General features: G+C 46.5%; 1 protein-coding gene across 1 annotated transcript in view; it reads right to left on the bottom strand.

The window, feature by feature from the left end:
* Positions 1-626: 626 nt before the first annotated feature.
* LOC118291662 (inactive phospholipase C-like protein 2) overlaps positions 627-16,774 on the bottom strand; it is a 22,525-nt gene continuing 6,377 nt past the window's right edge. The window contains exons 2-12 of the mRNA XM_035620003.2: positions 14,114-14,215; positions 13,805-13,954; positions 13,450-13,610; positions 12,393-12,861; positions 11,053-12,258; positions 10,421-10,670; positions 9,958-10,244; positions 8,502-8,705; positions 6,431-6,506; positions 1,965-2,074; positions 627-1,746 (exon numbers count right to left, since the gene is read on the bottom strand). Coding sequence (XP_035475896.1) covers positions 1,564-1,746; positions 1,965-2,074; positions 6,431-6,506; positions 8,502-8,705; positions 9,958-10,244; positions 10,421-10,670; positions 11,053-12,258; positions 12,393-12,861; positions 13,450-13,610; positions 13,805-13,954; positions 14,114-14,215 — 3,198 coding nt within the window. The 3' untranslated portion in view covers positions 627-1,563. The remainder of the gene's footprint in view (positions 1,747-1,964; positions 2,075-6,430; positions 6,507-8,501; positions 8,706-9,957; positions 10,245-10,420; positions 10,671-11,052; positions 12,259-12,392; positions 12,862-13,449; positions 13,611-13,804; positions 13,955-14,113; positions 14,216-16,774) is intronic.

Here is a 16,774-nt window from a genome sequence, read left to right as displayed (position 1 = left end):
CAAATGAAAACCTTGACCTCAGGGTCACGTTTGATTTAATCCTGAAGGTGGAAAGTTGGAAAGATGGAAATAGAAAAAAAAGAGCCTCATGGTGCCGCTAAAGGATAAATCGGCCGGTTCATCCTCTGGGGAATACGAATTGTCTGTACAAAATTTCCGGGCAATTGTTGGTGAGATATTTCAGAAACCGGCTACTCATTCGGCCGTCAAGTGTGTCTTAAGTTGGAAACGTGAGCATCTACATTACCATGACAAAATGGCAGACTCATTCTGGTGACGGAGCCGATGTGATGTAATCGAAAGCTCATGAGGAGCTTTGTACCATGTGTTGTGATCAATTTAATTTTTTTTTTCTATTTTTCCTAATTTGAAGATCATAAACTCTCAGATCAAATGTACCATTGAACATCCAAATAATTCTCAGGGCATATCAGTTGGGATTGTGTTTTTAATCATCTGTCCATTCTAGTGAGTATCCGAAGCCTTAAATTGAAGTTTACCGGAGGTTTTTATCCACTGCACTGAAGCTCTGTCGGCGAGCGTCCCCAGCTGTCATCGTGTGCCATGCGTCTATATGAACGCAGTGAATCTCTTGCAGCGGAACAGTAACGGACACACGAGCGTCAGTCGTTTGAAAACTAGTTTTATTCATAGTATTTTTCCATCCTGCCCGTTGAGGAAGGGAACCGTGAACCTGCAACGCTTGGGACTGAGCTGAGCACGTCGAGCCTCATCTACTGCACCAAAAAAAAGCATGTTTCTGGAATGTTTTCATTCAGGATCAATAGCTCGTGTAAAATATGCTTTACAGCAAAATGATAGAATATTACATAATAAAATACTGTACAGTGTTTTTTTCACACAACTTATGCACTTGCAACAAAACAGTATCTGTTCCCTAGAGGCAAACATTTAGAGTTATGGAGTTGGTCATTATGGCAGTTTGTTGTTTTTTTATTACCACAGGAAATTACAAAAATATATAATACTGTATGTAAGACAATATTTAGAGGGTGAAGTGGAATATTTTGTGGTAAGACAAAAAGGTGACTGCATGAGAGACATGTGGGGGGAGGGGGGGGGGGGGGGGGGGGGGGGGCTGCACTGCTCTGAGCGGTATGATGTCAAAAGACCGTCCTTACTTCATATTGCTAGGTTCTGTGGCAGCTTAGTGAAGTAAAAGCTGCCAACATTTGGAGCTGGCAGGAGTCTCCTCAAACCTCAGAAACATTGCACATTAGAAGTGTATTTACAGTTTAATACAGTAAAAGCCGCCGAGACTTGGCTTCAAGTCGAGCTACATTCTGCTCCCCATTCGTCTCCTGTCTCCTCACAGACGCCTCTCAGCTCTCAAGTGTTCAGCGACAGGTGGGTAGACAGACAGACCTTTACATTCATCAACTCTTCTGTTCTCTTTTCTTCAAAACAGGGTACTCGCTATTGTACTCCAGCAACATTGTGAAAGTCGCCCACTGTGGCAGACTGATGCCATGGAACAAATTGATGACACAGGGAGGGTTTGTTACAGCAGCTACAGCGGGGACGTGGCCTCGTCCCCCCTCACTATGCCGAGGGTCCTCCGGCACTCGTGGCGGGTTTGTCATCCTGGCCCCTAAGCGTTTGGGAGCGGACTCGTGTCACTCCCACACTCCCCTTGGGGAGGTTTCCAGTCAAGGCGGCATCGTGGACCTGCTTCATGTTCTCCTGGACTTCGGCCTTGGCCCGCTTCAGTAGGTCGGCCTGGCCCTGGATGTGGAAAGAGGGGAGGGGAGGGGACGCAGGGTGGCGGGGAGAGAAATGGACATGGAGTGGACGTGGGGCGAGGAAGGTTGAAAGAGCAAAGAGATGAGCAAACAGCTTTAGGCACAAAAACATGTGGTAATGGTCTCTACCCCCGAGGCTTGTTTGGGTTTGTACGAGCGAGTGTGTGCGTGTGTGTGTGTGTGTGTGTGTGTGTTGCTGACCTTGAGGATGGTGATGTTCCAGCTGAAGCTCTCCAGCGCTCGGCTGACCTTGCGACCTTTCAGGCCGTCCTTCGCGGCCAGGCTCGGCAGCTTCTCGTGAAACTCCATCGCTGTGAGTTGAAAACACACACACACACACACACACACAGCAGGTCATGAAGGCACACTGTACTGTTAACCAGGTGTAGACATGACAGTATTATTATTATTATTATGATATTAAAAATAGTGCAGGTCAAATCATTCTTGTCTTTTCGGGTGTCAGAGTCCACCACACGACACAATTTGACGAACGGACATTAGAACTTGTAAAACCCTAAATTGCTTTGCTTTGCATTCTTTACACTGGCTCTATGTTTTGTATACGCAGTAAAATGAGGACAATTCAAATTATAACTAAACAAATATTTGTGGAGGTGAGTGACATCCCCATTTGCCTGTCTGTAAGTGTGTGTGTGTGTGTGTGTGTGTGTGTGTGTGTGTGTGTGTGTGTGTGTGTGTGTGCGTGTGTGTGAAATTAGTCAACCATATTCATAAGCTCTCTCTCTGACTATTGAGAGTCCACCACCGCCAGGAGGTCCTGTCCCATCTCCGAACACCGATCGATGGGGTCTAAGTGGTTCCCTATCTCTTTATTCTTCAAAATGTCTCTAAATTGAAATTGAAAGACTTGATCTTGGCAAACCTCACATTAGTCAACAACTACGGTGGAACGGTAGACTGGAAATAAAAATGGATGTAGTCACTGGGTCAGGGAAAGTGAAGACAATGCTGGAGGGCCCGAAGCCAGTATTCTCTCGAATGACCAGCAGAGGGCGACTCCACTGGATGTAAAAATAAATCAATTTCTATTGCAGTCTATGACGAAATGACTCCATTTCAAAATACGTCAGCAAACATTTTCCTGAAGAGTTTATGATCTCAATCTGTAGTTTCAAGTTTTCCCCAATACAGCATGTTGTTCATTTAGTAAATCATGGTTCCATTTGGAGTTAAACCTATAGATAAGTCCAATTGGTGCATGGTTGCAGTAGGTGAAGGTGGACATGCAGTGGACGAGCTCTCAGTCAGACCCACCCCCTGCTCCTACATCTGGTTTCATAAAACCAAGATGGCGCTGGCCAAAAAAGACAACCAAATTGGTGACATTACAGTAGCCCCCTTAACAGATGATTAAGTATCAGCTACCACAGAGAGAGAGACAAATAACAAACAACGCACAAATTCAAAGGATGGATGTAAAGTGGACGTAAAATCTGAGAGACGGCTGAAGCGAAAGAGAGACGGCTGAAGCGAAAGAGAGACGGCGTCATCGAAGTCGGGCGGCTTGCTAAAGTGTGTGTGTGCCATGAGTTGTGTTGTGTGTCTGGCTTCCTCTGGCCGCCCAGGGCCACTGTCCCACTGTTACCATGGAAACCCGGAAGTGGGTTAACACAGGGCACACATCACTTTGAGCCATCAACGAGAGCCCAGACATTAAGCATGCCAAGTAGTGAACCCCACACACACACACACACACACACACACACACACACACACACACACACACACACACACACACACACAAACACACACACAGGAGAGAGTCCAGATGCGAGTATAATTCACCAGTTAATCACCATGATACCGCTCTGGCACTTAATACCTGCAAACACAGACACACACCTGCACGTGCTGTTACCGCTCCACATCCACACACACCTGCAGAAGTTGCCTGAATAATAACCTTTACCAGGCGGTTGCTAGGCAACTCGAAGCCCATGTGCCAATATAGTGTGTGTGTGTGTGTGTGTGTGTGTGTGCGCGCGCCTGTGTGCCTGTGTGTCTATTTCCCTGTGAAACCAAGCGAAGCCAATGTAGAGAGCATTATTTCCAGGCCAATACTGGGACAGTGTGTATACACACACATACAGAAATAACCTCTAGCACAAATCAGAGTGAAGCAGGAAGTGCGTCGTCACCTTCACACCCAGTCCTCTATTTCGAACTGTGAGCAACTGTGATGATGATGAAGATCTGACCTCTGGTCTGAAACGACCAGGCTATGAGCACCTCGTGAACGTGTGAAATCCATACCGGCTGACGTGAGTCTCACCTCTGTACAGGAAAAGCAGCTGCTCAACTGAGGTCCTTAAAGGTTCAGTTCACCCGACAGGGAGCACACGGGGAGGAACAATCGCATCCTTCCAACAGATATATCCCCATTTTCATGATATCTGCGGCGGTAGCGCGCCAACACATTGCTCCATTCTCTGCCATAGGTGCTCAACTGGGTTCAGATCTGGCGGGTGTGAGTGCCCGAGCGTATGACTCACATCATTTCCATACACATCAAATTATTCACTGAGCCCTTGTCGTCGGTATGTATGGAAGCAACCGCGCTCATGTTCTGTTCTTCCACTCGGTTATTGTATTACATCACTGACAGGTTTATTTTTCCCATTAAAATGTCCCTCTCAGTACTAAATTCTCTCTCTCAAATCTGGTGTCTTATTTTATTTATCGATCATAAAGACTTGTGCTCATCAACCTCTGCAGATTGTATCCATTCCAACATGTCTGTCTCCAAGGTGAAACTGAATGAGATCTTATCTGTGGTGATCACAAGCACTGAAACATTCAACAGCAACAGTTCTGACCCTGTTACTCTGAGTAATGCGCACACTCATTTCAATCATTTTTCATTTGAGGTGTTGCAGTAAAAACAAAAAAAACACTTTTTTCTTCTTTTTACTCTGGCCTCCAGTGCTTCGACTTCTCGTTTTGCTGCAGTGATGTAGAAGCGTATTCCAGGGTGTGGCGCTACGACATGACATCACAACTGAGTGCGGTTTCAAGTGCAACAGAGAACACTTCTGACCACATCCAGCCACACTGATGCTGGGTGTGATCAGAGGTAAAACCTACTTCAGACTTTGTTCTCCTTAAAAATATAATAATTTTCCTAAAAATTAAATTTAAAAAAAAGAGGCTTAAAGAGACAAGTACCTCAAAACCTACATGGTTCTATGCATGATCCAATGAGTGTTTTTGTAATGTGGGAGAACCCGCCCTCAAACACACCAGCATATGATGATAATGAAGTGGATTTTGTCTCTCTCTCTCTCTCTCTCTCCCTCTCATCTCTCTTGGTGCTCGTGTCTTCCTCTCAGGGTGGCCTCCGGCGATCCATCTTGGACATTCATCTTCCCACGGCTTTCTTAGTCCTCCCGTTCTGTTTCATCACTCCGCTCTGATGTCGCTTCCAGACATCTATCTCTGCCACCACCAGCTCCCCCCCTTTTCCCTTCCCAGACTAAATGGTGGTCCTCCGCCTTGGGATCACCTGATCACCATCTTTACTCTGCACACACAGGAAGAGCTTTGTTCGCGAGATCAGGCCTCGGGCAGCTCTATATCAGATGAACGTACTGGAAAACAGCACAAGGCTGAAAACGTTCAAATCTCGCCCTTTCACTAATGATACTACTTGTGGACACGTGTGAAATAAAAGATCTGTGGTGGGATGTGAGATTTAAAGTGGTATTTCAGCAGCTCTGCAAGCTTCAGCTTGCTGTTATGTGATCAGCGGCTGAAGCTGTGACCCTTGAAAAGTTCAGTGGCTGATGAGTTTTCTTGGCAGCAGAGTGCAGCGGTCTGCGTATCTGTAAACAATGTTCATGTCCACAGCGGCCATCAACGAAAAAGCTGACAGGCTCATGCACATTCCAACCCCTCAAAACTCACATGAAGTACAGATGTTTAAATACATGCCCCATGGGTACTTACAAAACACACACGGGGTCTGTTGCTGCATCCTCTTAAAATCCAGCACCTAAGTGACCTGTTTATTTTTTGCAACAAGCCACAGGTTAACACGTCCAAATGTCAATCATTCTGTCTCCACGGGTGACAGCTGAAGACTCAGCGTGATGTGTGTGTGGGCGTGTGCGTGTGCATGCGCATGCACACCAGTGTGTTTGTGGGGTTGTTTACTGCTACAGCGATGAAAGTCTGGGGGCACTAATGTCTGAGAACCCAAGAGACCAGGCCGAAATAAACAAACCTCTGCCAGAGATCACACAAGCGCTATCAGCGGGTCAGCTCCTTGGAGCTGTGCCATTTTGAACCCCCTCCGTCCAAAACCGGGCCAGTGAAAAAAAAGAAAGAAAAAAGACTCATCTAACCTTGTGTAACACTGACGTTTAGCCAGATGCTTTGTGGAAGATGGACAGGGGGGAAAAAGAATATAGTGGGAGAGGAGGAGAGGAAAGAAATGGAGTTTCCTTAATGACAAAAGCAGCCACTGCAGTGTGGATAACAGCACTGCTACACAGGCTGTGGGACTTGTAGGAATACGGGCACAGCCTGGTTTTTACTCATTACACACACACACACACACACACACATCATAACACACGCACACTCTACATAGCAGCTTCTGTTTGACACAGGTAACACCAACACACACACACATGCCTACACACCCATCGTCTGTACATGCAGGATCCTCTCGTAGATTCCGTCGGAGAGCTCGATCACTTCTCTGCTTGCCTGGACCATCTGCAGACAGGGAAACATCGATCAGCATGAAACACGTACACACACACACACACACACACACACACACACACACACACACACACACACACACACAGTTGTGGCGCACCATAAACCCTGAACTCATTTTAACAGAGTGCTCTTTCGTACATACCGTCCACTGTTACGGACATGCACTGTACAGTGTGTTTTATTGTCCGCTGTAGAAGAACACCGTACAGTACAGATTAAGAGAGCGACAGCAGACTGGTGTAAATCACTCGGAGGCCTACGCTGAACCTTTTCAAAAAAGACAAATAAAACACACTGCTGTGTCACACATTGGTAATTGTAAAAACAAAATTATGGAAATAGTCAATTGAGTTTTGCACAGTTGGCAGAATCACCATAAAATGTGCAGTAGACTCAAGCCTATACAAACAATGCATGAATGTGAAGCTTATAACAAACACACACACACACACACACACACACACACCCAGAGGACATGACGTGCTCTGTGGGGGAAAATAAGATGTTCAACAAATAAAGGATAAACTACAGTTTACTAATTTGCCATGATCCCATTCATTAAGACCCATACAAACACGTGTGTGTGTTGTTTGGCCTCTCCCTCCAGGCACCAGGACTGAGGTGTGGAGTCGGTCCCGCTGAACGACATTCAAATCAATGCTAATGGTATTCTCCGGCAGGTAATAGTATTCAACTCGGATCGTATTTGGGCGCAAAGGGAGGTGGATGAATATGCACACGGAGATACACACACTCTCTCAATTACACGCAAAATGCACAAGCACATGGTCACAAGTACCGCGCTGTTCCTATACTTGCATAGCAGTGACAAACGAGCGTGGTTAAATTAAAGCGTCGCGGTTTATGTACCAGAGCCTTGATCGTAACTGAATAAGACTGGGAGGAGATCGATTCATCTCGGCTATGACTCTGAACGTCTCCCTCACTCACTCACGGAGCGCACACCCTCGTACACACATCGCATATGCTCTCAGGACAGTCTCGCTAAAATTGTAATAGTCTCGCAACTCATGCTGACTTTCAAACGTCCAACCCGAGAGACTCCTGGGGAATATGTCAAATGAAACATGAAGAAGTGCATTTTTTAGCAAATACCAATTTTAAAAAGTATTGCGGCAGCCTGACAGATGGTGGAAAAAGGGGGGGGGGGGGGGGGGTTGTTTACCACGGAAACCCTTTAACATAGCAAGCGAGGCTGTGCCCTTTCGACAACCGGACCACAGCTGTATGGAAAACCCTTATATCGTGCAGCCGCAATCCAGCGAGGCCCAGACAGAGAAAGAGGAGGAGGTGGGAACTGGGAGAGATGAATGACAGAGAGAGAGAACGAAGAGGAGGCTGAACCGCGGAGGTGGGGACCGAAGTGGATTGCGTTGAAAATGAGATACGAAAAAGGAAAAGCTGAAGTGAAAAACTGGCATTGAGTCGGCAGGCGTGAGCAGCCTGAACCCGCTCAGACACACTGATTCATCCTGCTTCATTGACTGTCTGATGAGTTCACCAACAGACCAATTGACCCCTCTCTTGCCCTCGTTCCCCCTTTGTGTTTGTTCCCATGAGGGGAGTCTTTTCCGGAGGGCAGGATTCATCATTGCATGAAATGTTACGTAAGCTTTCTCCTTGGGTGGAAACAAAACCGTGGATGCAGGCCAAGGTGAGGATGTCGCGGATGTGTTTACGAGCCTTGTTACAGGCCGAACGAACCGGGATGTTGTCCGCGACATAACAATGAGAGTTTACATATCGGCCAGAAGGGAAGCTTTTGTCTGGGAAGAGGGGGGGGGGTGGGGGTTCATTGTTGGGCCGAGCACACAGGAGATGGGAGGCGGCCGACTGATTTGTGATCTCTTTTTGCTTTTGTTTAGTCTTTCCTTCCTTTTGATGGATTCCAGCGTCAAAAACCTTGTATACATTATACACGCAGAACAAGAAGCTTAGTGACTGTTCAGTCTCCTTCCTCCTCACCATTTCATAGGTGGAGACCACCCTGCGAAGGACATCGGGCAGAGGCCCCTGGGGCTCCAGGGTGGGGTACTGGTCCCGGAGGTCAAACAGGAGCAGAGGTGTCCCATCTGGTCCTGAAACTCTGGAGCTCAGGGCCAGTACACACTGCATGAGGTTCGCCACAGCGGACACCCCGCACAGCTCCCTGAACACTGCCACTGAGTTCTGTTCAAGACAGCAGAAGATGGACAAATTAAATCTGCAGATTTAAACGAGAGGACATTTCCCCGCCCCCAACCTCTCTCTTTCCCTTTTCTGATGACCTGGCCCCGGTGAAAAAAACAGTACAGAGGATAATGAAAACTGAATAATGTCAAAATCAAATAGTCATAAAATCTGTGAAATCTTTCCCCCTCTTTGTCTCCAGCTTCCAAACTCCATTCTCTCTCTCTCTCTCTCTCTCTCTCTCTCTCTCTCTCTCTCTCTCTCACTCTCACTCTCACACCCACACGCACACACACACACACACACACACACACACACACACACACACACACACACAGAGAGAGAGGCAGGTAATCAAAAGCTAGTCCTGCAGCAGAGCCATTTGTCTTCCAGCAACTGATTTGTTCTCCTGGAGTTGTGCTGCTGTAGTATTTTGGACTGAAATGGAGGAATTCAAGAGATGTGGATGCCAACGGTCACCCCGCTGTCTGAACATACATTATTATTACTGTTTACTGTAATTTCCACAGGGTGACAGAAGCACACGTAGACCAAATTCCTGCTTCGCTCATCAGGGTTATGTGAGCTTTCAGTAGAACTCTGGTTCATCCCAAATCACATCATTGGCAAGTAATGAATCCTCTGTCATTGGTAATAACATCAGATTTCTTGTATGAATTTATACTTTTTTATACTAGAAAATGTGGGGAATTTAGAAAAAAGAATCAATTGTAACATTAAAATTCTCGTTTTGTCAAATCAACAGCATTAAAGCTAAAGATATCCAAATTAAAATGGTATACTGTATAACAGGAAGCTGGAACCAGTGAATGTTCTTAAAAAGATGATAAATGATCAGAATTACTGTTGATTGTTGACCTAAAATTGTAAAGTTATGTCTGTCAGGATTCTGCCTGATTACAGTAAGTAGTCTTCGGAGCTTTGAAGAACTTTTAATTCATTGGTTGTGGACTTTTTAGTTATTTCTTGGCGGACTTTTGATATATCGTTATTGGACTCTTTGTCATTCTGCTCGTCACATCTCTGCATTTGTTAAGTTCCCTTTTGTTATCCCTCCTGTCGGCTCATTTCCTGTTTTATTTTGACACTCAACTACCCGTCTTGTCGTCGGCACATTCACTTCCTCTTGTGACAACAAACTTAAATCTAATAATGATGTGCTTATTATTATTATCATGTCCAAAACAATGAATATTCATTCTTGGTTCAAAGTCACTTTGCTCTTCATCACCTGCATGTTTTCCCTCAGGTCAGTTGCTTCCCTCAGCAGCGGCGCGACCGTCCTGAAAACCTCGTCCACAGCCCGGACTCCCAGGTCCCTCAGGGCTGTGTAGTCCCTGCCCTTCCGGGCCTTCCGCACAGACAGGCCCCGCTTGTGAGGCTTTCCCCCTCCTCTGCGATTGGTGAGTGCCACATGGACGAACAGCTTGGCGTGGGCAAGTTCCTCTCCCGTCAGAGTCTGCAGCGGTACATGTCGGTAGCCTGGCTGAAGACACTCTAAAGAGATGGTGTACTGACCTGTGGTGGGAGGATAATCACATTCAATTCCAAAATGTTTGAAAGAATATAAGAAATGTGGTAGTACCATTTCACAGTCTGATCGGCTCTTGCACAAGCTATAACTATAAGGAATCGTGTGTGTGAGTTGTGTGCTTGAATCCATTTACATTAAGCCTTTCTGATCTGAGTCTGACCTATGAACTCATCCCCTATGTAGTCATCGTCCAGCACCATGAAGCGAACCATGGCGAGCTCTGGCAGATTGATCTGGAACTCAAAGCTCTCGTCGAAGATGGGGTTGTCGCCGTTCTGGGTCACTGTCCTGGTGCGGCGCTCTGTGCAGTCAGCTGGGATGCCGTGGATCTCCACATATACGTATGGGTCCACCACATCCCCTTTGGCCCCAGAACCCCTTGGCTTGGGCAGGTTCTGGCCACTTATCACCTGAAACGAATGGTCGCCACATTGGCTGTTATCCATGCACTGCGGGCTATTAGAACAAAATCGTGAGCTGGGGGGATTATTCCAGTTCATTACAACTTCTGTCGTTTTTCATAGCTTTGGCCTTTACCTTTATCGATTAGACGGGCTGTAAAGAAGCCACTCGTAAAGCAGGTTTTTCATTTGAGCACAGCTGAACGACTAGACATCCCAGTGGTTTCTTTAACACCAGTATGATTGTCTGACATCTTTTTTTAGCCATGTTGTTATCAGCCAAGAGATGATTAAGAACCGAGTTGTAATAGAACTAGAATTACCAATTAAGTCTCAATAAGGATGTCCTTATCTAATTATGAGTCTTTTCATCATTTCACCCCCACCCCACCTTCACGTGAAGCAGTTGTGGAGACACACCAGGCACTGTGTCTCTGGTGTCGGCGCTGAAATAAGACACCTCCTGCCGCATGATGGCCGGCCGCAGAACATAACCACAGTTCCCGTTCTGCCGGAACCACGCCGTGTTCAGCTCCATCATCAGTCCCGCGGTCTGGAAATTCATGGACACAATTTGGCACCCGCACTTCCACAGGTCCTGCGGGTTCATGTTGCTCGAGTCAATGCGCATGGGGCTGGGGTACACGCGTGACAAGAAATGCTTGTTGTGATTGACAAAGTCGCCGGGGCTCTCGCCGGCAAGACGCACGGCCAGAGATTCGTGAAAGGAGCACAGTTCCCAAGGTTTTTGGCTTTTGGATGATGTTGGAAAGTCAATGAAGCCCACCGAGCAGCAGAGAGTAACCAGGTCAGACAGGTCCTTCAAGAGTTGTAATTTGGAAGGAGGATGAGGAGGATTAGACTGAGTGACGCCTTTCCGCAACATATCCTTCTCACTTCCCCCAGGCGGTGCCCCTCCGCTATTAGCTGCCTTCACCCTTTGACACATCTCTGCCCCTTCATCCTCCTCACTCACCTCCCCGTCCCCCCCATCAGGACTTGGTCCCAATTTCTTAGCCTTGAGTAGGATTCGGTGCCTTAAGGCATGCGGCGATGGAAGGTAGGGGTCCCCTTCATCGGGGGGATTTGCATATAACTTCTCCCCTAGTACACCCGTGAGATGTTGCCACAACTTTTTCTGCTGTCCAGGTGAACAGTGGTTCTCAATACATATAATCAAGGGATACTCCGACGCCACAAATGCAAACCTTCCGATCGCTTCTAACACACATCGCAGGGCCAGCGGTGGGGAAAGGGTGTGACCTGTACACACCACTGGCTCCTCATCAGGGCCGTCCCAAACGTCCACTTCCACACACCGACAGCCCATTTTGAGGGCGCGGATGTATCCAGAGATGTCGGAGGGACCTTTAAACTGGTCCTCTATGAGGTAGGTGTTGTGGGAGGAGTTGATGTAATAGTGGGACAGGGGCTGGGACATGTCCTGACACACGGCGTTGTGCTCCTCGTCAAAAAGGTGGCACTCTGCCGAAGTGAGGTAGCTGGTGAAGCCGTCCAAAGACAGGTATCCCTGCTGCTGGCCCTCCTCTGATGGCTCGTGGGACTGGATGAGCTTCAGACTGGTATCCTCACTCACCTAGAAGACAGTGACAGGGGGAGATTGAGAGATGAAGGAGACATCCGCCCCCTTGGAGAGGGAATATTGGGATTTCATTTGCCCATGTACCCCCGACTTGTTTTCCTCTATATGAATGACCTTGTGTTACTCACATGAGTCATGCCTTGCTCCGCCTCAAGGAACCGCATCAGGTCTTTGGTGTCCAGGAACTCCTTGTTGCTAGAGAACTGCACCAACAGAAAGTAGATCTCCGGGCGTGTGCAAAAGTCATGGAAGACCTCGAAGAACTCCTGCTTGGTGACTCGCTCATTTGTTCCCAGTGGCCCTTTGGTTTCAATGTGATCTTTAACTCCCGATCCGTTATCTATCGTGAGACCACACATCCTCTCCCTGACTCTTTGAAGCTCTTTAAACCTGCGCTCCACTTTGCCGCGGCCCACCCCAGGGTTCACGCCCTGTATCAACCTAACGGCCGACTGCAAGCGAATCCCTTCCTCAACACCTTCCTGTCCGTCCGAATCAGCAGCAGAGGAAAACAACTGCTCGAGCCAGCAAAGGCGAAGACTGTCCTGACTGCTGGCGAGCATGTCCAGGGCGTGTTTCCCGTACTGCATCAGATACCTGGAGGCAGAGGAGAGAAGAATAGAGGAGGTCGAGGCAATGGGACATAATGTTTACATTACAGTACTGCATTATGAACATTTCCATTTTCAGCAGAGGGCATTTTTCGCTGACACTCGTTTAAAGCAACAAAAGCTTCAGCAGTAGAATCAGACAAATCAAGTTTACTTGCATAGCCTTTCATCACAAAGAGGTCTCAGCGGAGGATAAAAACGAATTATCCCACCAAGATCTCGCTGTTCATCATAATACAATCAATACTGGTGAAAAGGCCAAGATCCAAGATATGTTGTTGAGCAGACACAAGAGGCCCAACCAAAAAAGGCTCTATTATCTTAGCCCGCCCTTTACTCAACCGCAAAATTAAATATTTTCGTGACTGGCTCACTTTGATGTCAGTCAGAATATCAGATTGTAATTCCACAAAACACATAAGATAGATAGTACAGCTAGGATTTCATTGTCTTCAGTAGATGTTACTGCAAAAGGGGCAAAGCTAATGAATGTTGCAATTTTTATAAAAAAATGTTCATTGTGTTTCTGGTAGATTTACAAAATTATATACGGAATGTCTTTATTGTGTCGCACCTTAGTCCAGTCACCCAAATGTTAGCCACTTCGGCAGAGTTGGCCACCAGGTCCAAGTTTTCATATACATCCCCATAGATTATGGAGAATGCGCAGTCCTCCGAAATCTGCTCATAAACTCCACTGGTGCGGAAGGTTTCTGTGTTACGACCTGTCCGCACCTGGAATTTGAGACCACAAAGAGACATGGGGGGGGGGGGGGGGGGGGGATTCCTCATTAGATACAATAAAAACAAATGAACTGTTCAAGGTTGAAAATATTTCCATCGCCTTATCCTAAACGAATCAATGAGGTCAGTCATAAAGCAACAGCCACAGAGGGTTGATTAAGAAAGCTTTCCCTCCAGACACTGACCTCTCGCATGGAGGCAAGAGAGATCCGGGCTTTGTCCGACTCCTTCTTGGATGGCTCCCAGCACAACGCCTGGAGGCCTGTGTCCAACATGTAGTAGCGCTGGTAAACACGTGAGTTGGGTCGGATTTTCTTCAGCTCACTCCCCTCAACCTGGAAGAAACATATGTGAAATGAATTTGTCACCCCGCCGACTTTCACTTCAAAAGTCGGTCCACTTCACTTCTGTGTTTTTTTTCACATTCAGTGTTTCATGTGCAGTTGTGTTAAGCCCATGTTTTATATAAAGGGTCACACTGTAGCCGGACCCACCATGGAGTGGATACAGTCGGCGGCGCTACTGATCTTCTTCTCTGACAGGCTGCAGCTGAAGGACACCGTCTTCTTCCTGTCCCGACCTGCACGTGACCCATCCTGATGAGGAGGGAGAGGAGAGAGGATGAGTCGATGGGACCGATAGAGTGAGAGAGAGAGAGAGAGAGAGAGAGAGAGAGAGGGTGGGGGTGTAATGAAATGAAACAAAATTAGTTTAAAAGAGAGAGACAGGCAGACAGTGATCCCTCTGAAATGTATTCTTTGCTTAAGCACGACAAACCTTTTTTCCCGTCCAGAATGGATCTCAAAGGATTAAAAGGCATATCAGCTTATAAAACCATACATGAACACAGATTATTTGGTCTACCACATAGAGTCTCCTCCTCCCAATCTGTTATTGTTTTCCTGATTCCATGCTAAAAGCCTTTGCTTGCCCTTGCCCTTCACCATCACACCATTAATCATACCTGCCAAGACAGACGCAGCAGGCTTCAGCATTGTGGGCCCGCCCCTCCAGACTAACACAGGCCGACCCAATCAGTTTATCTCGGCCCACCATCATTGCTCATCCATCTGATTTATTGACCGATCAGACGTCACCCCCACAGAGGGCCTCACACTAATAGATAAGAGCACATATGTGGGCAAAGTTATTCAATTATGGATATATTAGAGTCCCGGTGAAATCAAATCAGAGACTTCATTGAAGCCTATCTGAAGCAGGATAAGCGGGGTAACATAATTGCAGTTGATTCAATCCACCAAGTAGAGTGATTGAAGATGCAAAAACCCACATACTCCTCATACTACTGTCTTACTTATATTCTGTATATGTCAAAATTGAGAGGAATCTGAAAAGCACCCCCTCTAGGAAAAAAACAGCAACTCTAGGAGTGCAAGAGCTTATTATTTTTCATTAAAGATTATTGTGCAATGTATTTTTTTTTCAATGAATCAATTGATTAGGCGATAGAGGTCTAAAGCTTGTCCATTACTCGAATTGACTCTGTTTTGTCCTACCTAAAGGTATTCAACAGTTAAATATAACAATTTTATTCACAGATCAGCCACAACATGAAAACCGCAGAAAGGCGAAGGGAATAACACTGATGGATGGTCACAACGGCACCTGTCAAGAGGTGAGCTATAGAAGTCTGCTCTTGAAGTCGAGTCGTGTTGAAAGCAGGAAAGACGGGCAAGTTTAAGAATCCGAGCGGCTTCGACGAAGAACCAAATTGTGATGGGCTACTAGACGATTGGGCGAGAGCGTATCCAAAATGGCAGGTCTTGCGAGGTGGTTTCCAGCATGCGTGTGTAGTAGTTAGTGTCCAAGTAAGGACAACCAGTGAACCGGCGATGGGATTATCGGTGCCCAAGGCTCATTGATGCACATGGGCAGGAAAGACTGGCCCATGTGTTCCAATCCCAGAGAAGAGCTACTGTAGCACAAACTGCTAGGAGGGGCATTGATGGGACACGTGGCTGTATATGTATCTAATACTAAGGACTGTCTGTTTTAAAGAAATTAAGCAATGAAAGATTACATTTTCTTTTTTCAAGGTCTACATTTTTTTGTGGAAGATCAAATCCAGCAGCCTGTTGCTCTGAGGTTGACAAATACAACAATCTTATATCTCTGAATAAACTGTAAAAAAAAAATGCATTTAAGAAGTCCAATCAACCACCGGCTGGATGATCAACATTTTCACATTTGTAGTGAACATCTACAAATACTTGTCTGTCACTGCTCAGGCCTTGCTCATCCGCATAACTCTGATTTCATTCAAAGAGTTCATATAATCCTCAAGAGCACTTGGATCTTTTATGAGGGAAGAGAGGAGGGAAGCTGGGGCATATGAAAGGCAAGAACACTAAAGAGAGATAGAAAGAGACCTGAGCTGTGTTTCATCGAAAGAATATGAATGAACGCGTGGAAGCGAGGAGGCGTTATTCCCGGAGGATGAAAAGGTTTCTCACAGAGGGAAGGGGACGGCATCTAGCCATCACAAATCCTCAATCGTCTCATTAGGGATACGGATGTGTTTCCAGTGGTGACACGTTTTTCTTCTTCTTTTCTTTTTTGGGATGACGTCGTGGCAGAGGGAGGCGGTTCCCCAAAAATACCCCTGGTGCCTTGGGGCATGATGGTGGATTGGAGGGGGGATTGTTAACATGGGATGAGGGAGTAATAAGCCTTTCTGCTAAGGTCCCCCTTCATGTCCTACCCTGAAAAATGCAGGAAATCGTAAGGTAGAGCTCTGAACGTAGACAATTAAAAAAAAAGGATATTGAGTTGCGGACAATCTTTTAATGAACAGGAACACTGACTTGTAATTGAACTTATCGATTTTGTGTTCTCATTAAAAAACTCGCTTTCGCAAAATACCTCTAAATCTATCGCTCAGGTGCAACTCCAACCCACCAGCAAGGACAACATTTGAAAGAAATGGAAATCAGGCTTCTCTCTCGTTTTTTTCTGCTTAAAAGAATTGATTTTATGAAAGCGGCACTCAATCTGGAATGTTTGAGAGCTCATCCTCCGGTGACCCTGAGCGAGGCGCCGCACTCGGCGCTCGTCGACGCGGGTCGCAAATACAGACGCGCACCTTTGTACAGGAGCGTGCAGCACCGCATTGTCACTCACACGTGGCGTTTTTC

This window comes from Scophthalmus maximus, chromosome 22 (genome assembly GCF_022379125.1).
Source record: "Scophthalmus maximus strain ysfricsl-2021 chromosome 22, ASM2237912v1, whole genome shotgun sequence".
Taxonomy (NCBI): Eukaryota; Metazoa; Chordata; class Actinopteri; order Pleuronectiformes; family Scophthalmidae; genus Scophthalmus; species Scophthalmus maximus.
This window is presented reverse-complemented; position numbering and strand designations above follow the sequence as displayed.